Source organism: Myodes glareolus, chromosome 13, assembly GCF_982192425.1.
Source record: "Myodes glareolus chromosome 13, mMyoGla1.1, whole genome shotgun sequence".
In the NCBI taxonomy this organism is placed as follows: domain Eukaryota; kingdom Metazoa; phylum Chordata; class Mammalia; order Rodentia; family Cricetidae; genus Myodes; species Myodes glareolus.
Window position 1 is genome coordinate 29,545,755 of NC_142038.1, and position 21,878 is coordinate 29,567,632.

Consider the following 21,878-nt stretch of genomic DNA (forward strand, 5'->3'; position numbering starts at 1 on the left):
CCCAGATTCCTCCTCCTATTTATTCTCTCTGCCTGCCAACCCTGCCTATCCTTTCTTCTGCCTCACTATTGGCCGTTCAGCTCTCTAATTATACCAATCAGGTGTTTCAGACAGGGAAAGTAACAGAGCTTCACGGAGTTAAATAAATGTGACATAAAAGAAGTCAACATATCTTTGCATCATTAAACAAATGTTCCACAGGGTAAACGAATGTAACACATCTTCAACTAATATTGCACAACACCAGTGAACAATGGTGAGGTGATAGAATGTTTCAAAGGCACAGTCTCCTGGGAAAGATTTCCGCTATTGGGGTGGCCATCCTTGGGAGGGATTAGTGAGAATTTAGAGTTCCCTCCCACTCCAGTTCATTCTTGAGAGAATGAGTAGCTGTGCTTGGCTTCTTCTGAGCATGCCTATTTTTGTTGTCACGGTTGTCACACAGCCTAAGGGGACCTCACTAGAAGTCAAACGGATATGGCCACGTGATCTATAGATCACTGTCATCCTCTCAAAATGTTAGCTAAGTAAACATTTGTGTGTGTCTGTGTGTGTAAGTACCCACCCAATTTCATGCATCTTGTAATAACAGCAGAAAACCCATTAAATTAGAAGACCTTATAGAACAAGATTAAGAAGTGGGATAGGGTCCAACCAGATGACCCTGAACCTGTTAACCTAGCTCTCCAAAAAGAAAGTTTGACTATTTATGTTGTCTAAGAAATTTTGCATACCAATATATGAATGAAAATGGATGGATTTCCTTTATTTAAAATGATAAGTGAATGTATAAGCCTCTATTAACACTCACATTAGTATTTGTCTTTACCATAAAGATTCTGCTTCAAGTATGTGCTTTTCAGTTTGTAGCTGTCCTTTAAGACTAACATTGTGCTAGCATGTTTCCACTAATTTCTAACTCCTTAAAATCCAGGGAGACTGAACCATAATAAACAACACATTTTTATAGTACCCTGTACTGCTACTTCAATTTGCCAAATCCACAGATGTTAGGGGCAGATGTTTGGAAGAGAACAATGCATTCCAGAAATGGGGTAGGAATAGAAAGTGTCACAAGTGGGTAGAGCTTTGTGAGAAGCTGCTGGGAAACACAGCAGATGAGATCATGTGTTCTAAGAAACGGTGGGAGAAAAGACAAATGACATTACACAGCTGAAATACTTCACAGGCAAAATAAGCCAATTATGCAGTAAACACATGAAAACCTAGGCGGAGCCATGTGAAATCAGGACAGTAAATCGCAGAATGTTGCATCGGATGCTTCTGCATTCCTGTTGCTGGTGGAAAACATCCATGAACAGGCAGTTTTATTCCTGACTGAGCAAAGCAGTGGGAATCACGATCACATGAATGGACAAGTTTACTCAGAACAAAAGCAAATCCCAAGAAGGGCTAATATTTTTAAAGTGCTGTACACTAGGAGAAAATAAATAGGATACTCCTTATAGTGTACGAATAGATAATTGCATTAAATTTATTCACAGTTATACTGCATAAATATAGACTTTCAGAAAAATGTTTCAGGCAATTTCTGTTATGAATGTAAATATGTCTTCGTATATTTATATAGAAATGGGTGGATGAGAGAGGGTAAAGGGAGAGGAAGAGAGGGTAGATGCTATTTAGGATCTAGTGATTTCGAATCTCTACTAGTTATCAAATTACTGGATGCTAGGCAACAAGAAAATATCTCAAGAAATTTATATTGGTCACATGAAATAATAATAGTGAAAATATATCTCATTTATCAAAACTAAGAAGCCCAGATGAAGCTGGAAAATCATTATATTTTAAACACTCTAAGTGTCAAATCAGAATTCCATGCCCAATGAAAGAGTTTTCTAGGAATGAAGGTGAAGTACAGTCTCAGCTACGGTGTCTTATAAACAGTCAGGAAGGTTTACCCACAGGGAATGCTAAAGCAGAGTTTTCTATATTTTTAAATTTTTTTTTAGACATACTAAAATGTGCTAAAAGCAAATCTCTTTCTTCAGGAAGAAAAAAAATGAAGATTTTTGGAAAAACACTTATTTGGGTAGATATAAGGGAAAATTTTATTTCTCTCAATTTAAAAGTGGCCTAAAAGTATCTACAACAAAGTGTACAAAACAAAGTCAGTTTACACTTAATGCAGGTAGAATAAAATGTCAGCTAGCATAAAAAATAAGAGACTTGAAGAAGAATGTAGATGTTGAATAAGCATTGAAGAATATATCTGAAAGTTGTTAATAATTTGGGAGAATGTAAAATAAGAATGAACTGTATTTCCTTGACTCTAAGTTAGAAAGCACAGCTCTACCGGAACTGTGAATGGCACAAGATGGCTGCAACCTTCTCAAGGTCTTCGTCTGTCTGTCAGACCTTTCAATGCATGGGAAGAATTGACTCAGAAATTTTATTTCTAAGGATAAAGGAAAATGGTAATGAGCCAGAATTTATGTATCAGTATTTTCTGTAAATGGATGTTTCTCCATTCCATCCCACAGCTGTTTTTAAATAATTACTTAAAGACTTAATATTAATTATAAAATATTTGGCCTATATCTCAGGCTTATTACTCACTAGCTCTTACAACTTAAATTAACCATTTTTATTCATCTATATTTTGCCATGTGGCTTCCTGGCTTTATCTGTCCTCTAATACATCTTGCTCACCTGGAGGCTGGATTGCATCTCTCTCTGACTCCGCCCTTCTCCTTTTTGTCTCTTTGACTTTCTTGCCTAGCTGTATTTTGCCTGGCCATAGGAAAATTCAGATTTTATTTTCAATCAATGAGAGCATATTCACATCATATCGAAGAATTATCCCATAGCAATGTTCTGTTTCAGATAACATTATTAAGAGCACTGAATATTGTAGATAGGCTCAAATGAGAAACAACTGTACAAATATTGATATAATTTATACTTATTTGGACTCCGTGGGGTTATAAAGAACAATTGACATGCTAACATGGCCTGGCATTGAGTGATATTGCCAGGTTTAGGTATTAAGCTTTTCTTGAAGGCTCATATGTTAATGCTGTGACCTGAAGCATGTGGTGAAAACTGTGAAACCTCTAGAAGGTGGCTGAAGTGGAAGGAAGGTGGGTCAATGGAGTAAGGCCTTTGGACGGTTAGTTAGACTCCAGCTTCTTTCTCTCTCTCTTTGCTTCCCAGCTGCCATGATTTAAGAACGTTTGCCCAGCCATGGGGCTCTGCCCAGCAACAGGCCCAAAAGCAAGAGTCAGTGGACCATGGTTCTAGTGAACAAAAACCACAGGAAGAGTAAGCCCCAAATAAGCTTTTCCTCCTTTAAGTTGGTTTGTCTCAGGTATTTTGTTATAGCAGTGAAAACCGATTGGCACAAATCCCCACTGACAAATAATTAACAAAATAATAATAAAAGAGTATATCATTTTTAAAAAATATATTGACAATGCAAACATTTGGAAGTTTTTAAAAAAAATTTAGTTAAATGAAAAGCAAGTATAACATTGGATGGAAAAAAGGTAAGTTTTTTATTTTATAAACTTTATATTTAAAAGTCCCTGCAAATAAATAAAAATATCACACACCAAAATTTACCAGACCCAAAGTCTGTATATCTCAAACTTCTATATGGTTAGAATAGGAATTAAGAAAGGAGGCCATGTTGTTTTGCATTAAATTGATCTTACACTTTTGATGACAAATATATACATATATATATATATTATAGAATTATATTTCTTTTGAGAGGTGAATTTTTTTACTCTCCTATTTTAAGCCTTATGTACTGTTTGAATTTTCTAACTGCTTAAGGAGCTCCTTGTCTTCAATACCATTGTCAAAGCACATCATTTTCCTTAGGGAAAACACAAGAAGTTGAACAAGTGACATTATAGGAGATAATTTTAAGACATAAAGTTTAGATTGTCATTAATTTTCTCAATGTATTTTATGTACCCACAGATTCGTCAGATTTTGACCTATTCAAGAATTAAGAGCACCAAAGGGATGAGATTTTAAGATCTGGCTTTTAAGTAAATATTAAGCGTCAGCATCACTTTCTTGAGGAAAGGCGCCCTTCTAGTGTAATTTTCCTCCAGTATTAGTAAATTTTTAATGTGATTTTGTCATGTTCACGGTGCTGCTTCAGGGCTGGTGAGATTTCCTAGTCAGTGAAATGCTTGCCGCTCAATAGGGAGGGATAGGTTCAATTTCCAGAACTCATGTGAAAAAGCCAGGTGACACAGTGTTTGTAATCCCAGCTCTGGAGACGTGGAAGGCAGGTAGATTCCCATAGTTCCCTGGCTAGCCAGCCTAGAGCTCCAGGCCAATGAGAGATCCTACTTCAAAGATCAACACTGGAGCCCAGGGTGGAATCAAATGTCTTTAGTAACAGCACTTGGGAAGGCAGAGGCAGGCAGAGCTCTGTGAGTTCAAAGTCAGATTGGTTTACAGAGTGAGTTCCAGGACAGTCAGGGCTACACAGAGAAGCCCTGTGTTATAATTTCTGCGCGAATTGGGACCATTTGTGGGTACCATGGCTGGTGAGGACCACCTGAGGGAGCAAATGGGTCCAAACCACAGCGGGTGACAAATACGCCAAACAGAGTTTGAGTGTGGAGTTTATTGAGAGGAGGGTAGAAGGGAAGGAAGGAGGAGAAAGAGAGAGAAAGAGGGAGATGGGGAGGGAGAGAGAAGGGGGAGGGCAGGCGAAGATCTGCCTGCTTCTTCAGAAGAGCAGTGGGAAAGAGAGCGATGGGGAGTGGGAGGAGCTTAAGGGGACCTTTTGCACACTTGTGCAGACTAGGACCCTGGGCTGGCTAACGTACTGCCTGGGTTCATCCTGCCGGGTGACAGGGGTCAGCATAATGCCTGACATTCCCATCTTTTTCTTATTGTAAAAGGATGGGGAGATTATAGAGGATAGCAGATGGGACATGGATGGGGCACCAGGTTCTTAAGACTTCCTACTGATTTGTGAGCATTGAAATCTTGTGTGAGGGGAACTGAGAAAGCTGGGGTGCTGGCTAGGGTAGCCAGTTGTTTTATTGCTATCCAGGTTCTGTAGAACTGTCTAACATCTCTTGGACCTGGCGAGGTGCTGGCAGAGCAGAGGATAAGGTTAAGTTTAGAAAAACATTTTTTTTTCTTGAGGTCCTTGTGCTTGAGAGGGAGGGTGTCAGGACAGGGGGAAGGTGAGGAGGTCTAGACTCTTAGGGGCTGGTAATTGAGGGAAGGGTACATCTGACCTGTTCAAGGTGAATCCTCTGAGTCGGCTCCCTGGAACTCACAAGAATTCTTTGAGTTTGTGAAAACATAAGTTTTAGACACATTCACATTTCCACTGTTTATAATCTGTACTGACATTTGTTATGTAGAAGCGACAGTATACTCACGTCAGAAATGACGGTGACACATGTTTTTGGACAACAACAACAACAACAAAATACCTGTTAGGGCTATAGTTGGGAAATGACCAAAGAGAATTTAGAATCCTGACCTCGCAGTTATGATAGTGGCAGTACTCTGCCAGAGCTAGATTAACAGCTTATTAGAATCTTATTGATTAATGTTGAGACCATGGACCCTGGGAGTCCTCATATAACAGTAGCATAATGAAAGAGAGAGATCTGGAACATGTTTTATTCTTTCAAACATCTCAAATCGCTTGCCTTTGTCATTACTTAAGTTTTTGCCCTCAGACCTTCCTACTTTGCATTTACACACCATAAAGCACCTTCTCAGACCTGAAAGCATCTTAGATCCTCACATCTTGAGCTTTGCAGTTTTACATGTGACCCTTAAAGTACCTGTTCCCTTTCTGTTATGATGACACCACCTTAACATTCGGGAGAAATACGTTCTGTGGGTTTATGTCTTATCTCGGCTTGGTAACAAGGTAAATTGTGTCTAGATTTAGCCTTGGTTCCCACTACTAAACTGGCAAAGCTATCAGTTGTCAAACTGTATCAGAGAGCTTGAGAAAAGAATAAATCTTTACCTCGGTTAATGATTAAAAATGACAGAGACTTACTTAGCTGGCTACCTAGACAGTCACCCCGGGGTCCTTCACGATGGTTAAAGGCAGGTCTTAGTGCAACATCCTTTTTCTGACTGGCAGCACAGGGCCTGACAAGCTTTAGAAGATTCTGTGGATTGGGAGTTTGTAGGAATACCAGACGACCTTGCCCTGGGCAATATGAGGCAGTCAATTCCTCAGTGTCCTGTTGCCCACAGTCTGAAGAGGTTTGCGGTGGTTGGGATGAAAGGCAGGTTTGCTCAGTGGCTAGCGCTTTCACTTGATGAAGTGGGTTTCAGGTAGAGGTTCTTTTGTGCACAGACATACATGCAGGCAAAGCACCCTCCACACACAAAATAATAAAAAAGAAACACCCAAATCACACATTATTAAGGATGATTTTTATTGAGTTGCAAGGTAGAGCACATAAAAATAAGCTGAGTAAAAAGTTTACTGTTCATTGAAAACTAGAATCTTCACATATTAGAAAGTATTTAAGTGGCTAAACTGTTAACTACTTATGTATTATTTAAAATCTTCACTATTAAGGCAAGTATTTACCTACGAACTGACCCTTCAAATTTAAAAAACAATCAGTTAAAGTTTGTATCAGATGAAGCAAATTCAAGTCTTATTAAACTCAAGGAACTTTTGCCAGTGAAGGAAACACAACTTCCCCATCTCTTCAGAGGAAATCACCACATTTCCTATAGCCTCAGAGTCATGGGCTAATACTATGTCTTGTTTGGTTTTACTTCCTAAATGTACCCAGAAAATACTGTACTTTGAACTGTGATCTCCCCCTGGGCCCATTCTATGCAGTAAGCCACTTTCTGGTGATGCTGGGCAGCTGCTGTGAGCAGCATCTCTCCTTAGCTGCATGACCATGGACGGGCTGAGCCTCGCCTCCCTCCCGGCTCATGGCGCTGGGAAGTACGGACCTTGAAAGCGTAGGTGTAGCAAATGCATTCTTCATGTACAAGATTTCCAATATGGTGGACTTACGGCAGGAACCCTCCCCGACTGTCAATCAAGGAGCCCATTTGTTCTACTCCTTCTTTCCCAGGAAGGCATCAAAGTCCCATAAAAAAGGATTTCAAAGTTTAAGCTCCTCTAACATTATCTGATTATAAATTTCTTCGGTCAGTGGAACGTAAGCTTTATTCAAGTTATTCATAAAGTAAAGTGGGTCAGAAATCTTCAGGGGATGAAACCCTTCTTCCACCAATTGTATCTTCTGTAGCTTGAATGTCCCCGTTGTTGCCATTTTCTCCTACGGAACAATTACAGATCTGAGTGGAACGAGTTATTAGTATGGTATGTGTGGTAGCTGCTACGTATGAGTACAGTGCTTAACAAGGTAGGCCATATCTCCTTATCACATTTTATATCCAGTTAACTTCTTTACATTTAGTATTAATTTAGCATTAGAAATATAACGATTAAATTCATCTGCAAACTTTATTGAAATACTAGCTTACTGAATGCATAATAATTATTAGTAGAATCAATAAACAAAGCATGTTTGAAAGACTTAGACATACCCTAACTCATGACAATACCAACAAAATATTATAAATATACAATGTTGTCATAAGAGAGTTATAAAAGACAAAATTTATGATAGACAGTTTCTCAGGAGGGTCTAGTAATTTGTGTCTCTGGAGAAGAACAAAAGGACAGAGTTAGTTTTATTCATCCATACCGAGTGCTATTACATTTAGGAGTTCTGTTATGAGCAAGACTACCCTGTTAGGAATGTGACTTAAATTTTTCACAAAGAAGTTGCTTTATTCATATGGTCAAAAGTAAGTTTTAGTTCTGTATTTTCTCAGGTTACTTATTGCTATAATTAATTTGTTATATATATTTTCTGAGACAGGGTCTCACTACATAGCCTTCCTAGTCTTGAACTCACTATGTAGACCAGGTTGGTCTCAAACTCAAAGAAGTCCACTTGCGTCTGTGGAGTTCTAGGATTATACAAAGTTCTGCTGCATAAATATTTTGAGATCTTTGTATGAAGCTTTAAATGATATGCTTTCTGTTAATTGTAGCAAATGAAATAATAATCGTTACTGTAATAGTGAATGTTCTGTTTGGAAAATTAATGATATTAAAAGATTTTCTAAATGCTTGTGATGTTGAACTAGTCTACAATAGTTCAATGATAAAATGTGGCTTCTCCTTCTGCGAGTAAATTTTAAGCTATGCTAGAAATAAAGGGTAAAATATTACCTTCTAAATCTGAGTTCTATTTTGTGAAGATATATTTATTGTGGGATAACAGAGGGGATAAAGGGAAGAGTGGGAGCGGCTATATAAGGCCAAGGTAGCAGTATTGGGTGCTTCCCTCCCTTGGAAGCTTCCATGGCACCTTTTAGTACCATAAAAGTTAATCCTCAGAGAGGAGCATTTCAGGCCACATGAAGTTCAGATCCTCTGGCCACTGTGTCTTAAGTCATAAGGACTTAAATCTTAGTGGTAACCAAAGGTTCTCTAACCGGACTTAAGAACTTCTCAATAATGAGAAAATCATGCCTTGTACTAGCAATGTATTCAACTACCCTAGAGAATACAGCTAGCTAATGAGGTCATGGATCTTGGAGGAGACCCTACAACCTCCATATTACTAAACCAGTGTAATTCCTAACTGTATTCTAAATATTTAGTTATAGCCACAGATAACAAACAAGAAGAGTTTCTCAACAAAGAAAACTTTTTTTTTTGCAAGAAATGAAGACTATTACAGAAAACTACAACTTCAACTGACATACCTACAACACAACTCCTGCACCTAAGGTTCAGAGAATATTTTCAGAAGAGGAGACAGAAGATTGAAAGAGCCAGAAGAACAGAATTTCTGCTGTGAGATTACATTTCCTAGAAATGCCAGAAAAGTTAAACTTACGACATCTCAACGACATGGCTGCCTAAGTAAGATTTGAACATGGATGACACCAGCAGACATGCTAACACAGAAGAAGAAATCTCACAGGGTGTTCAACCTAGACTAAGAACTAGAAACAACTAAAGAATGCTGGCAGTGGGATGAAATAATCTTCCCCAAGGAAGAACCCCTGAATTGATTAACCAACACCAAATGGTCAGCCCTGAAATAATGTATATACAAGTAAAACATTATGGGGATGGAGCAGGCTGTATTTATTATATTTAGAAATATATATATACACATTAGGGATATATATACACAAACATTATATATAAAGAGGATATATAGAAGCTATTCAAAAAATGATGTATAGGAAAAACGTGCATATGACATGTAAATACACAAATAATATGGGCGAATTGATAGTAAACTTGGATTGTTAGTGCTACATGTGCCTGTGTTAATGTGAATAAAATATGTACAGGATATATGTACATGTTAATACTTAAAACTAAATGCTAGTCCTCAACTTCATCAATTCAAGTTCCAACTAATATAAGTCACTTATTTTTAATATTTATTTGCCTTTATAACTTGAGAGAATTTTTCTGAAAATTATCTGAAACTATATATATATTATGCAAATGAAATATAAAGAAATTTAGATGAAGTGCACCGTAGATAAGAAGTGGCTTGGCTATGAGTATTGATTACAAATGCTCTGAAAATGAGTGCAATTTCTGTTCCACTTATTACTTGATAGCAACATAACAAATCTATCCTGTAAAAGTCTGTGTGCTCTAATGCTAAAATGGAAAACTACCAAGTTTAGGAAACTGCATTTGAGCCACAGTATTAAATAACTAAGCAACTGAGGAACTGAGCAGGTAAAGTTATCAGTAGCTGAGTAATTTATTTTCAAACCACTCTTTCCCAGCAATCCAACAAAAAGAGAGCCTATCATAAATGAGCTCAGGATTTCCCACAATGCAAGAGGGAGAAGACCTAACCTAAGGACTATACAAAGGGGCGGGAGGAAACTTGCTTAAAGATAAATTGCTCCAGGTTCTGTTTACACTCTGCAACCATTTTGATGTTGACCCGGCCAAACCTAATTTTAGGCAAATAGCTTCAACTGTCTTCAGAAGATATGTGCAAGGTACAGTTTTGGCTTGCCACCTCACTAAGAGCATCACTTGGCCCAGAGATCCTTGCTGAAGAGGAGAACAACTCCATAGGAAGGACAAAGACAAACAGCACTTCACCTTGCTTCCTTCTCCCGCAACTCCAAGCACAGCATTGGATAGCATCAACTCTGTATCTTTCTGCTTTTTATTCTTAAAATTTACTAATATAAATAAAATTCACACATTATCTAAACGAGACAGCAGTATTTTGCGACTGAGCCACCTCTTCGTTCTGGTTCTTACATTTAACAACAAAGTTTGAAGTTTTAAAATTACCTGAATTCTTAAAAACCGAGGGCAGGCATAAGCCGGTAGAGATGTTACAACTTGGTCGTACATTTTCTCTAAGTCTAAAGACTTGTTTGGTTTTAGAATAATAGAAGCCATCCCTGCTTTTCCTTCATAACCTGGGGGAAGGGTTGGAATAAAAGCAGTGTATTACTAGAGGAATTTTCAAGATCAGTCTTGTCACACAGTCCTTGCTACAGAGACACTCGGTCTATTCCAGAGGTTACAGTGCAGCAACTGAGTCTGTGTCTTTCCCAGATGTATGATGTAATCATTAGAAATAACTGAACAATGGGGAAGACCACACTTTGTTTTTGATTGGACTTCAAAAATGAAACTGGTGAGACGGTAAACAAAATAAATTATGTATAATTTGTATCCCATCGGGACAAATATTAAGAATGAAAATATTTATTTAGAGGTAACTATAGTCCAGCAAAAATGTACATTTTAATCACTAATGAAAAAAAAGGAAATAAAGGGAATATTTGAAGTTAAGAAAACCAGGAATGGGTATTTTGACTAAGGCCACATTGCTTACCCCGTTCTGTGCCATCCTCAGCCCTCAGAGGACTGATGCATTTCTCCCTTCCTTAGCGACAGTTTCTGAATCTGTCCCTTCTCCCTCTGCTGCATCCCTGGCCTCCCCTCCACCCACAGCATTAGCAGAGAACACTGTCACTTGCATAAAAGGACACACTTCTATCACAAGTGGTGTTATTTCACATTTAAACTAGAATGTGTTCCTGTCTAGTGGGATGCACCAACACATGTCATAACAAGAAAACTGAGACAATTGGAAAGATTGGTTTTAATGATTTCCAAGCAGTAAGTCCCTGGCCAAATTTTCTCGCTCCTGCCTAAAAACATACAGGATGTAAAAGTTCATATGTGCGTTTCCTCTAATGCGTCCGTCAAGTTTCTTAACTTATCCAAGGGCATTGTTTGCCAAGGCAAGATGAGAACTTGTAAACTATTAATTTTAAGATGTAGAATTTTAAATATTGAATAAGAAAGGGATGGGACCTAACGTGGACAAGCACATTCTCTTCTACAAATCTCAGAGTCGTCAACATCCACATACCCGGCACAGGCACACCATACACATTTACTTCCTGTATGAAGTCCAGCTTCCCGATCACGTCAGCAACCTCTGTGGTCGCAACATTTTCTCCTTTCCACCTAAACGGCAGACAGATCCGAGTGAGCGTGTAAGCATTTGAAGAGCCGACTCCTGCTTGCTGTTTTTGTGACTTGAGTTTGGCTCTGTGAAGCACCTAGTGGCCAAAAATAACTAGTTGCCAAGCGAAAGCCATGTATGTCTCCAAAAGCATTTTGTTCAGAGTTCAATAACAGCAGCAGCTGTGGTTTGGTTAAAATAACTTAGAGTTCTATTGGTATAAATCATTCAGTGTTAAATATTTTTACTAGAGTCATAAAAATAAATCGTGATAAGGAGGGTATATTAGTACAAAATCACTACTTTGTGCAACAGTAAAAATTAAGTTTAAAACTTTATCTTTGGTAGTAGGAATTGAAAGAAATACTACACTTACCTCAGTACCTTAACCCACTTTAATCTCTAGGTATTGACTCCTTCAATTCTGTTATTTTAAAGAATAACAATTCTATAAGATGAGAATTTGACATACGACTAATTTATTCCGTTTGTCTATTCATCAAGCCCTTGTTAAATACTTACTCTATGCTCCTGACTGGCCCATAGTCATTGAATAACAAAATAAAATAAACTTTTAGGTAGGCTAAAACAAGTTTTAGAAATTAGAAAATAAAATGTTAACACGAGGGAGCAATCTCAGTTTCAAAATACTTTCATTACATCATAAATAATCTCAGGACTGGTGAGATAGCTCAATGAATGGAGACCTCTGTCATCAAACCAGAGTTCAGTCCCATGAACAGACAAGGTGGGAGAAGGGAAACAACTCCCCAAAGCCACATGCATGTGTGTCAAGTACTCTCTCCCCCAAAACTAAATAGAGAAATAAGAGATAAGAAATGAATGAATGAATGAATGAATTTATGGCACTTCCGTTTAACCCTAACTCGCAACTTCACACAGTACTTATTTTTTACCCTAATACTAGCTTCTCACATCGCTTCTGCTTTTGTATCCTACTGATTGGGTACAAACTTCTATATAGTTTTTAAAAACATTTATGGAGTTTAACATCAGGATTCATAGTTCATCCTAGAAATGACTCCTGAGTGAATCTTTGAGCGGGGAATCATCATGGAAATGAGAGGACCCTTCCTGTCCCGAAATCACAGCAGCAGCAGCGTCTCTGCTTTCCTCAGAAGAGGGGGTTCACAGAAGGGGGGGGTTCACAGAAGAGGGGGTCCTCAGAAGAGGGGGTTCACAGGCATGGGCCAGCTGGGTATCCAGCGCCATTCCTACCTGAAAGTGTCTCCAATACGGTCCCAAAAATAAAGGAAGTTCTCGTGATCTTGGACCATGAGGTCTCCTGTATTGAAGTAAACATCTCCCTTCTTAAAAACGTCAAAAAGCAGCTTGCTTTGCGTGTGCCTGTAAGAGCCAGCGTAGCCAAAGAAAGGATTCTTCCTATTGACACGAGAGATGAGAAGTCCGGGTTCTCCTGCAAGACAGCAGCCATCTGAGCTGACAAGTATCTTAACAGACAGGGTACCTGGACCTAGTTACAGCAGACGGGCCAGGCTACTGTAGGCTCTTATTTCCCTTTGTGTTTGTTTCCCTCCCACTTAATGGCATTTATTCTTGATGCCTACATCTAGAATATCCTTTCACAGACAGCTTTGCAAAAATCAATGGCAAAAGAATTGTATGCAAAGGAAATGTGAATTTAATTTCTTTTATACTCTAGGTTGACAGACTAAGGGGTATGTCTCTTGGAAGTGCATAGATTTTTGACTCAGGTAACACTAAGAACAAGTAACTCAATATTTCTAATAAGAGCGGGACATATTAGGGACCATGCCTGCTCTGCAAATATAATTGCATTTAATTTGATTAGCAATTGTTTGAAACTAGTATTAACAATTCTTATTTCATAGAAAAGCAAACAAACAAAAAACGAATGTCCAGAGGAATGAAGTCAGCTGTCAAAATCAGAAAAAGAAATGGATGTAGAATTCACAATGAAGCTTTTGCAATTTTGGATGAAAGAATCTGTAATGGAGGTTGACCCAGTTAACATAGTAGCAGAGTGTTTTGTCCTCTAGGATGTTTTTCTGGAAACACTTGACAGGGAAATGGAGGGCATTAGAGAGATCTCCCATCTCATGACACTTATGAGTGCCACTCACGTTTAGACACTTCTCTGAAATCATTATTCTAGTCAAGACTACTTAATCAAGGTTGGGCTTGACGGTCTGCAAGACAGGATTACATTTAGAATAAAGGGAAGCGGCTTTCACAGCAGCCGCCTCCAAGGCCACTGTTTACCTCCTGGATTAACTGCAGAGATGGGATGAGTATTCACAGGGCTCTTAGCAAGGGCTGCACCTTACCTCTCTGGACAGAGATGCAGGCTCTGCTCCCACAGAGCCCCACTGATTTTTTCTCATCCATTCCATCCCCACTAGCACCACCCCTATGACATCATCGCCACAGTCCTATGGCACACTTAATCGTAGCGTCACTGTTCGTAGAGCACAACCCATCTATTCACCTCATTCTTATCACAAACCTCTGAGAAAGGTCTTGGCTGCATTTTGATTTTACCAATGCAGAAAGGGAGGCAGACAAAGTAATCTGCCCAATGTCATACAGCCATAAGAGTCGTACACACAGAAGTTCGGGTATGCATTTTAGGACTTGGTCCACATTCCTCCAAAGCCTCATATATATTGTGTAGTCTGTCAAGCTGCATTTAATATTCCAGAATTAAAAAAAACCTCTTATCTTCCTCACAATTTACATAATGAAGACACAAAGCTACAATACAAAATAAAATGCAATAGCTCATCATGAGGATTCTGAAGTGGAGTCAGGCAGTAGTTTTAGAAATGCTGAAATTACATAAACATGATTCCAAGGTTCAAGTTTGAGTTTCAGATATCATGGTGGTTATGAGCAAACATGTTAGAAAAGATATCAAGTTCTCTAAATCTTCCAAAGTTGATCTTTTTCTCTTGAACAGTGTCTGGAGTTGAATTAAAATTTTTTTGAAAATGTTTATTTTATTTTTATTAAGTCTGTGTATCTGTGTGTGCATGTCTCTGTGTGTGTGTGTGTCTGTCTGTGTGTGCATGTCTGTGTGTGTGTATGTATGTGTATGTCTGTGTGTGTCTGTGTGTACATGTCTCTCTGTGTGTGTGTGTGTGTGTGTGTGTGTGTGTGTGTGTGTACCAGTGCAATTGAGTGCAGATGCCCTCACAATCCAAAGACTCAGCTCTCCAGAACTGGAGTTACAGACAGTTGCGAGCTGGCTGACATGGGTGCTGGGAATTGAACTCAGGTTCTTTGTAAGAGCAACACCTCTGTCTGTGTTATTCTTCAGCCACCAAGACCCTGATCTGATATGCAGAGGCTTGGGAGATTATTTTTAAAATAAATAATACTTTCTTTTGCAATATCTCCAGTTACCTGTTCAGTAAGAAACAGAACAATAAGAACAACAGCAAAGCAGATTTACAACTTGCCTTACCACACTGAAGTCAAGATCTAGGAAGTCACCTCTCGTGTAGTGCGAGGCAGCATGAGGCACTGCATACTGGAATTCGGGTCATATTTACACGGATAGTATCTCTAACCAATGCTAAGTGCACATCTAGATAGTCGATTTTCAATGTTGATATAGAGGTTATCAAGATCTTTGTTTTCGTCCAAATTTCTAAACTGAAACTTTTCTATAGTCTACCTTGGGAGAGGAGTAAAATGGAGAAGAGAAGAAGGCAAGAAGTCATGAAGATTTATTTACAACATTTAATTGTCAACATGAGACTCGGGAAATAAATAATATCACCTCTGATTTACATAAGAAGGAAAAGAGTCTCAGATCAGCTTATCTGACTAAAGTTTCATGTTTTCTAAATGTCAATACTCAAATTTAAATCAAAGGTGGCCTGACTTCTCCTTGTATCTAGGACAACAAATTAATTTAATATTATTGGTAATATGTGATGTAGACATTTATCGTGATTACTGTTGGCAAACATTGATCACACTGTGAACCCTGAGTTTGTATTTGCATTGACTACATACAGTTAACCTTGGATCAGGAGACTGAGTTAGCAACTAGTTGACAGAAATCACAGAGCATCAGAGGGCATCTGGGAGACAGAGAGACACAGGAAGTGGCAAGGAGGGATCTGGGGTGGTACGGCTTTTTCTAGTTTGGTGGAGTGGAAGACAGCAAGGAGAGAGGGCTAGCTAGTTGACACTCCTCCACCTCTCTGAGCTGGCAGGTTTTCACCCCAGCCTTTGAATCTTGAGTCTTATTTATAAATAGAACGATAGAGATTTAGTTAAAGCTACCTTTAGTGACAGTGACAGGGCCTATGCCTGTGGGAACAGAATTCCCGCCAGGCTGTAGTCTGAGCAGCTGGGCTGCTGCTAGAGATGCAGACCCATAACTGCAAAGTCGCAACTGTTGACTGAAATAGCATTAGATTAAGACGTGGTCACTGTGCCAAAATTAAAACAACAGATTACAAACTAGATATGTACATACAGATAAATAAAAGCCAAAGAGATGCCGCTTAACCAGTTAACCACTGGTCACTTAAACAACCTAAACAGGGCTCAACAGCCAGCAGTTAAACCAATCCACCTGCAGTACAATCCAGGGTATATCGCATTCTGTACTGGGGTTCTTCCTTTCCTGCACTCAGCACCAGTTATGTGTGGTTCAGGCTCTTTGATTAAAAGGGCATCCGTCTTACCTTCTCTCACCCGGTGGCACCAGCCTTGTTCATTCCTCATTGGTTCATCTTTTTGAAAGTCATACTTTATCAACTCAAAAGCAAAAAAGAGCTGCGAATCCAAAACAAAGCAAAACCACGTGAACATTTGGCTATTTATGCAACCACAGGAACTGCCAGTAGACTCTATGCTCAACTGAAATGAGGAAATTTAACTGACAAAAAAAAAAAAAAAAAGATAAAAAGAAACAGAGATTTGAAAACCGAAATGGAAGGCAATGCAGGTCTCCCTACTTGGCGTCCATTTTGTTTCCCTTCTGTTTTGTTTCACCTTAGCACTGCTAGGTGCTACGAACATAGTTGAGCACATGTCCTATTGGCACGATTGAGCATCCTTTGGATATATACCCAAAAGTGGTGTTACTGGGTCTTGAGGAAGGTTGTTTTCTAATTTTCTGAGAAATCACTACACTGACACCCAAAGGGGCTGTACCAGCTTGCATTCCCACCAGCAATGCAGAAGTGTTCCCTTCTCCCCACAACCTCTCCAGCATAAGCTGTCATCAGTGTTTCTGATCTTGGCCATTCTTACAGGTGTAAGATCTCAGAGTTGTTTTGATTTGCATTTCTCTGATGACTAAGGATGTTGAACATTTCCTTAAATGTCTTTCAGCCATTTTAGATTCCTCTGTTGAGAGTTCTCTGCTTAGGTCTGTACTCCATTTTTTATTGAATTATGTGTTCTTTTGGTGTCCAATGTCTTGAGTTCTTTGTATTTTTTTGGAGATCAGACCTCTGTCTGATGTGCGGTTAGTGAAGATCTTTTCCCATTCTGTAGGCTGTCATTTGTCTTGTTGACCATGTCCTTTGCTTTAAAGAAGCTTTTCAGTTTCAGGAGGTCCCATTTATTAATTGTTTCTCTCAGTGTCTGTGCTGCTGGGGTTCTATTTAGGAAGTGGTTCCCTGTAAGAGCTCTCATTTAAGTGTGGTGACACTGTGTGTGGAGGTGATTAATGTCATTCCATTTGAAGACTAGGGCCAATCCAAGAGGCTGCCATGAAAATATACCATTCTTATTTACATAAAGATTAACGTACATATTTATATCATCCTGGCATTTGTTACTTTGATAACATGGCATTAATAGCTGGTGGAAAGATTCCAGACATTCAGTCTAGCCTATATGCAACAGGAAAAACGAGAGTTTTTCCCATCACTCTTCCTTTTCTCCCTTATTTCATATTGTGAAACACTTTCCCCACCACTTCGGATATCAGTTTTGCTGTTATTTCTTTCCAATTAATTTGGTAACAGTGTACACTGGCGAGAATCATTTCAGAATGAGTGATACTCTAAGTGCATCTATTATAAAATGAATAGGAATTGGTGGCAGATCTTTGAAAAGCAGGCAGAATCAAAGCATCAGTGTTCAGCTCGAAGTGGCTCCCTTCTCTATCTTTGAGGCCCCGGTGAGATTACAGCAATGGCTGTGCTAGAGTAACGCAAATAAAAATAGTCACCGCACTTTAAAGTCTCACATCCAGTCATAGGCATGTGTGTCTGTGTCCATGTGCAGAGCACAGCTGTGCGGGGTCCTGCTCACAACAATATTGCTAAGTGTTTTCCTCCAAATGATTACATGATTGTACAATGGCTCTGGAAGTCCCTGCTATACCTACACGCCTTTCTAAATACAGATGCATAGATGTCTATATTGTTAAGGAACCCAAAAATCTTTTCCTCAATTAATACATGAGGAACTTTTACCCAGAGAAAAGTCCAACAGCAGCAGAGCAGACACTGGAACTGGGCTATCTGTTTCTGTGTCTGAGAAGTTTGCCTTGGAAATGATGTCTGGTTTCACCCTCAATTTCTTATTCATTGTCGCCAGGAGCTTGCAATGTTGTCCTTGTTACAAATGCATTCATTTGTCTCAGATATTTAGGCCAATAGTAGCAATGGGGTTTTTAAATGGTGTCTCTAAGCCATGCCAAAAACAGTGTGGCTGGACTTTGGGTCACACAGCTGCTGTATCCCAAGGGCAGGAGGAAATGGAGGTCAGTCTTGTGGACTGGAGAGCTGTTCTGAGTCTAGAAGAGAAGACACAAAGACTTGCCCTTGATACTCTCCTGGGTTCCACCCGTGATCGGTTCCCTTGGCTGGATTGAGACTGTCACCTGGAGTGTATCAGCTTCCAGCCAGCTGATTCCTTGTCAGTTTCCATCCCAAGGGTGGTCCTGGAGGCTCCTGGAATTGCTGGTGATGTCAGAAATGCAGGAAGTCTTAAGGCGAATGTGCTCTGACTTTGCATTTGGTGAACTTTGCTCACGGTGGAGAGATGATTACATTTAAGATGATTAAACAGCTTGTAAAAATGTTAGGAAACAAACTTTTTAACAACCTCACATTTTATCTTCATTAGTATATCCTTGGATTTACTGCTATGGGAGAAAGACCACCTAAGCTTCCTCCCTGCTATCTCCTGTATATTGTATATGCTCGTAATACATACATTTTATATGTTCAGATTTTGTTTTCATTCCATACAGAGGCATAAAGTGGATCCGTTTAATTTTCTGTGTTTAAATTGATTTAATACTGGCCATCAAACTTTTTAAATTGAAGGTGCCATCTTCTAAGTTTTGTTTTATTTTCAGACTTACCAGATGTTTCCATTCGATTCATTTTCTCAGAGAAGTACAATATTCTTATAGCACACATATATTTTATTCTCTATTTGTGTGTAAAACTTTTAGAAAACTCCTTTGTTGCTCTTATACTGGGAGAGCAATTTAACCTATACTAAAATCCCTAGATGAAGGTATTTCTTTTTTTGGTCTGGCCTTTGGCATTCTGTTTGCATATTTTAGAGCTTCCTATGCCAAGTTCTGTTGTCAACAAAGCTATGTTTTGTACATCCCATCCTTTTTTTTTTTTTTAAATAACTCAGCATCACCGGTTTCTTCCATTTCGTTCATTCACTTCACTAGTGTGTCTTTTCCTGTTTGTTTTTCTGTACCATACTTCATTTCCTGGAACATAGTGCCTTCTTTGGCTAAAGATTCAATCTTCATGAGCATTTTCTTCTAGTACAGTTAAGAGAATTAATGTTAGTATGGTTATAATTCTTTCTAGTATAACTATACTAATTATTAATAATATAGTTGAAAGAATTATTTCTCTGTGAACAGTTCTTTTGTGCAAGAACAGTTAAGCATGTTGCCAGAATTGTCTACATTTAAGAGTTATCTTTTTACTTGTGTGCACAAATCTTTAATAGTGTTCATCTTCTCTCCAACAATGTTTACAATCTGTTTTGTTTTTAAACTTTTATGTGATATTAATTTCTATTACATGTTTATTTTTCTTCATTTATTTCTTTGAGATGAGTTTGTTTCATTTCTAAATCCTTTGTTGATCGATGTTGCCCCTGAGATCTCCTCCTATCACAGCTCTGATTTATTTAAAGAGAAAACTGTTATGATCTTTTCCTGAGTTGATGGAAAAAATATTTGTGTAGGCATTTCTTGGTCACTTTGAAGCACTTACTATTTTGATGTGATTTGTATTTCATCAGCTCCCTTTTGTCTATACTTATTGCTTCCTTTGTTTCAAGGCTTCTGCCTTCCATAGATTTCATGTTTAGTCTTTACAAATTATTTCTCCAAAAGTATAAGTTGTCATCAGTGTTTTTGATCTTGGCCATTCTTACAGGTGTAAGATGGAATCTCAGAGTTGTTTTGATTTGCATTTCTCTGATGACTAAGGATGTTGAGCATTTCCTTAAGTATCTTTCAGCCATTTTAGATTCCTCTGTTGAGAGTTCTCTGTTTAGGTCTGTACTCCTTTTTTTTTTAAATTGGGTTATTTGTTCTTTTGATGACCAATTTCTTGAGTTCTTTGTATATTTTGGAGATAAGACCTCTGTCTGATGTGGGGTTGTGCTCAACTATGTTCATAGCAGCATTGTTTGTCAAAGCCAGAACCTGGAAACAACCTTAATGCCCCACAACCCAAGAATGGATAAGGAAAATGTGGTACATTTACACAATGGAGTACTACACAGCATAAAAAAAAAATAAGAACATCTTGAAATTTGCAGGCAAATGGATGGAGCTAGAAAATATCATATTGTGTGAGGTAACCCAGACCCAGAAAGACAAATATAATATGCTCACTCATAAACGTTTTTTAAACATAAAGTGAAGAAAACCAGCCTATAAATCACAACCCCAGAGAATCTAGACAACAATGAGGACCCTTAGAGGGACATACATGGATCTAATCTACATGAGAAGTAGAAAAAGACAAGATCTCCTGAATAAATTGGGAGCATGGGGACCAGGGGAGAGGGTTGAAGGGGAAGGTAGAGGAAGAAAGGGGAGCAGAGAAAACTGTGTAGCTCAAAAAAAAAAAAAAAAAGAAAGAAAGAAAGAAAGAAAGAGAGAGAGAGAGAAAAATGCAAGCCCACTAAAGCTATTGTACTGAGTTATTTTTAGGCTGCATGTATGATGTATATGTGAAGCAGGTAAATTTATATATGCAGACAAGTATTCCAATCCCCAAATCCAACATTGTGTATATGCAAGGACTCTAAAATCTCAACAACTGTTAAATATGAAATCCTGTCACTGAAAAGCCTTTTAAATAAAAGATACTCGATCTGTAACAACAACAACAACAAAATTATTTCTCCAGGTTAGCATTGGAAAAGTGATAGCTGCCCATAACTTTGAGTTTGTTTTACACATATATTGTTTACAGACATTTTGTTTACATTGGGCATATTTATTTGATGTCATCTCTTCAAAGGGCATGGATTATAGTTATAAGTATGTCAGGGTTACAGGAACCCCACACTGCTATGTATATTCTCCTTCACTCATAACATTATCTCTCTAGTTGGAAGCTGATTCCCCTCGAAACAGGAAGCTCACAAGCTTTCATTTTTCTCTGTATGTTTGTTTGTTGTGAAAGACGTTCTCTTTACAGGACTCTGACTCCCTATGTAGAGCAGGCTGCTCTCAAAATCACAGAGATCCTCCTGCCTCTGTGCCCAAATGCTCAGATTAAACGCAAGTGCCACCATGCCTGGCAAGGTTTGAAGTTTTAAGAGACATACTTAAAAAAATCTCCTTACCTACTTATGTAATAATCATTGATGTTTTTATTACTTGTACTATAAGCAGACAACATGTATCTGAAAAGGTAAAAAGACAGGGTAGAATCTATATAGTCCAGAATAACTTTAAAAAATACTATGAACAACTGAACTAAAATTAATTGAAAAATCAGTATTTTTCAAAAACAAATGGATGTCTTGTATTACTGACATCATGAAGGTTTCTCAGGAGGAAACTAGAAGGAAGCTGAGCCAGCAACGTAAAATACAAGTTATCTTTATTACATGCTTGGTGTCTTCATATGATCGCAATTTTTTTCTTGATTTCCCAAGTGATCCGGTAATTTCTTTCCCAAGTGCTTAAAAAGAAAGGGTATTGTACATCTAATAGATGCAGGCCCCACAAATATCACTTAATTTAAGCAGCTTGTTTATTGCATTATTCAAATATCCTACATCATTACAATTTTGTTTATTTCTTCTTGAGGTGTTTTTTAAAACAAATTTTAAGGT

General features: G+C 38.3%; 1 protein-coding gene across 4 annotated transcripts in view; it reads right to left on the minus strand.

Moving 5' to 3' along the window:
* Positions 1-6,392: 6,392 nt before the first annotated feature.
* Slc27a6 (solute carrier family 27 member 6) overlaps positions 6,393-21,878 on the minus strand; it is a 45,531-nt gene continuing 30,045 nt past the window's right edge. For all 4 annotated transcript variants that reach the window (XM_087896050.1, XM_087896049.1, XM_087896048.1 and 1 more), the window contains exons 7-11: positions 16,265-16,355; positions 12,798-12,996; positions 11,463-11,560; positions 10,367-10,497; positions 6,393-7,283 (exon numbers count right to left, since the gene is read on the minus strand). In XM_087896050.1, coding sequence (XP_087752176.1) covers positions 7,107-7,283; positions 10,367-10,497; positions 11,463-11,560; positions 12,798-12,996; positions 16,265-16,355 — 696 coding nt within the window. In that variant the 3' untranslated portion in view covers positions 6,393-7,106. The remainder of the gene's footprint in view (positions 7,284-10,366; positions 10,498-11,462; positions 11,561-12,797; positions 12,997-16,264; positions 16,356-21,878) is intronic.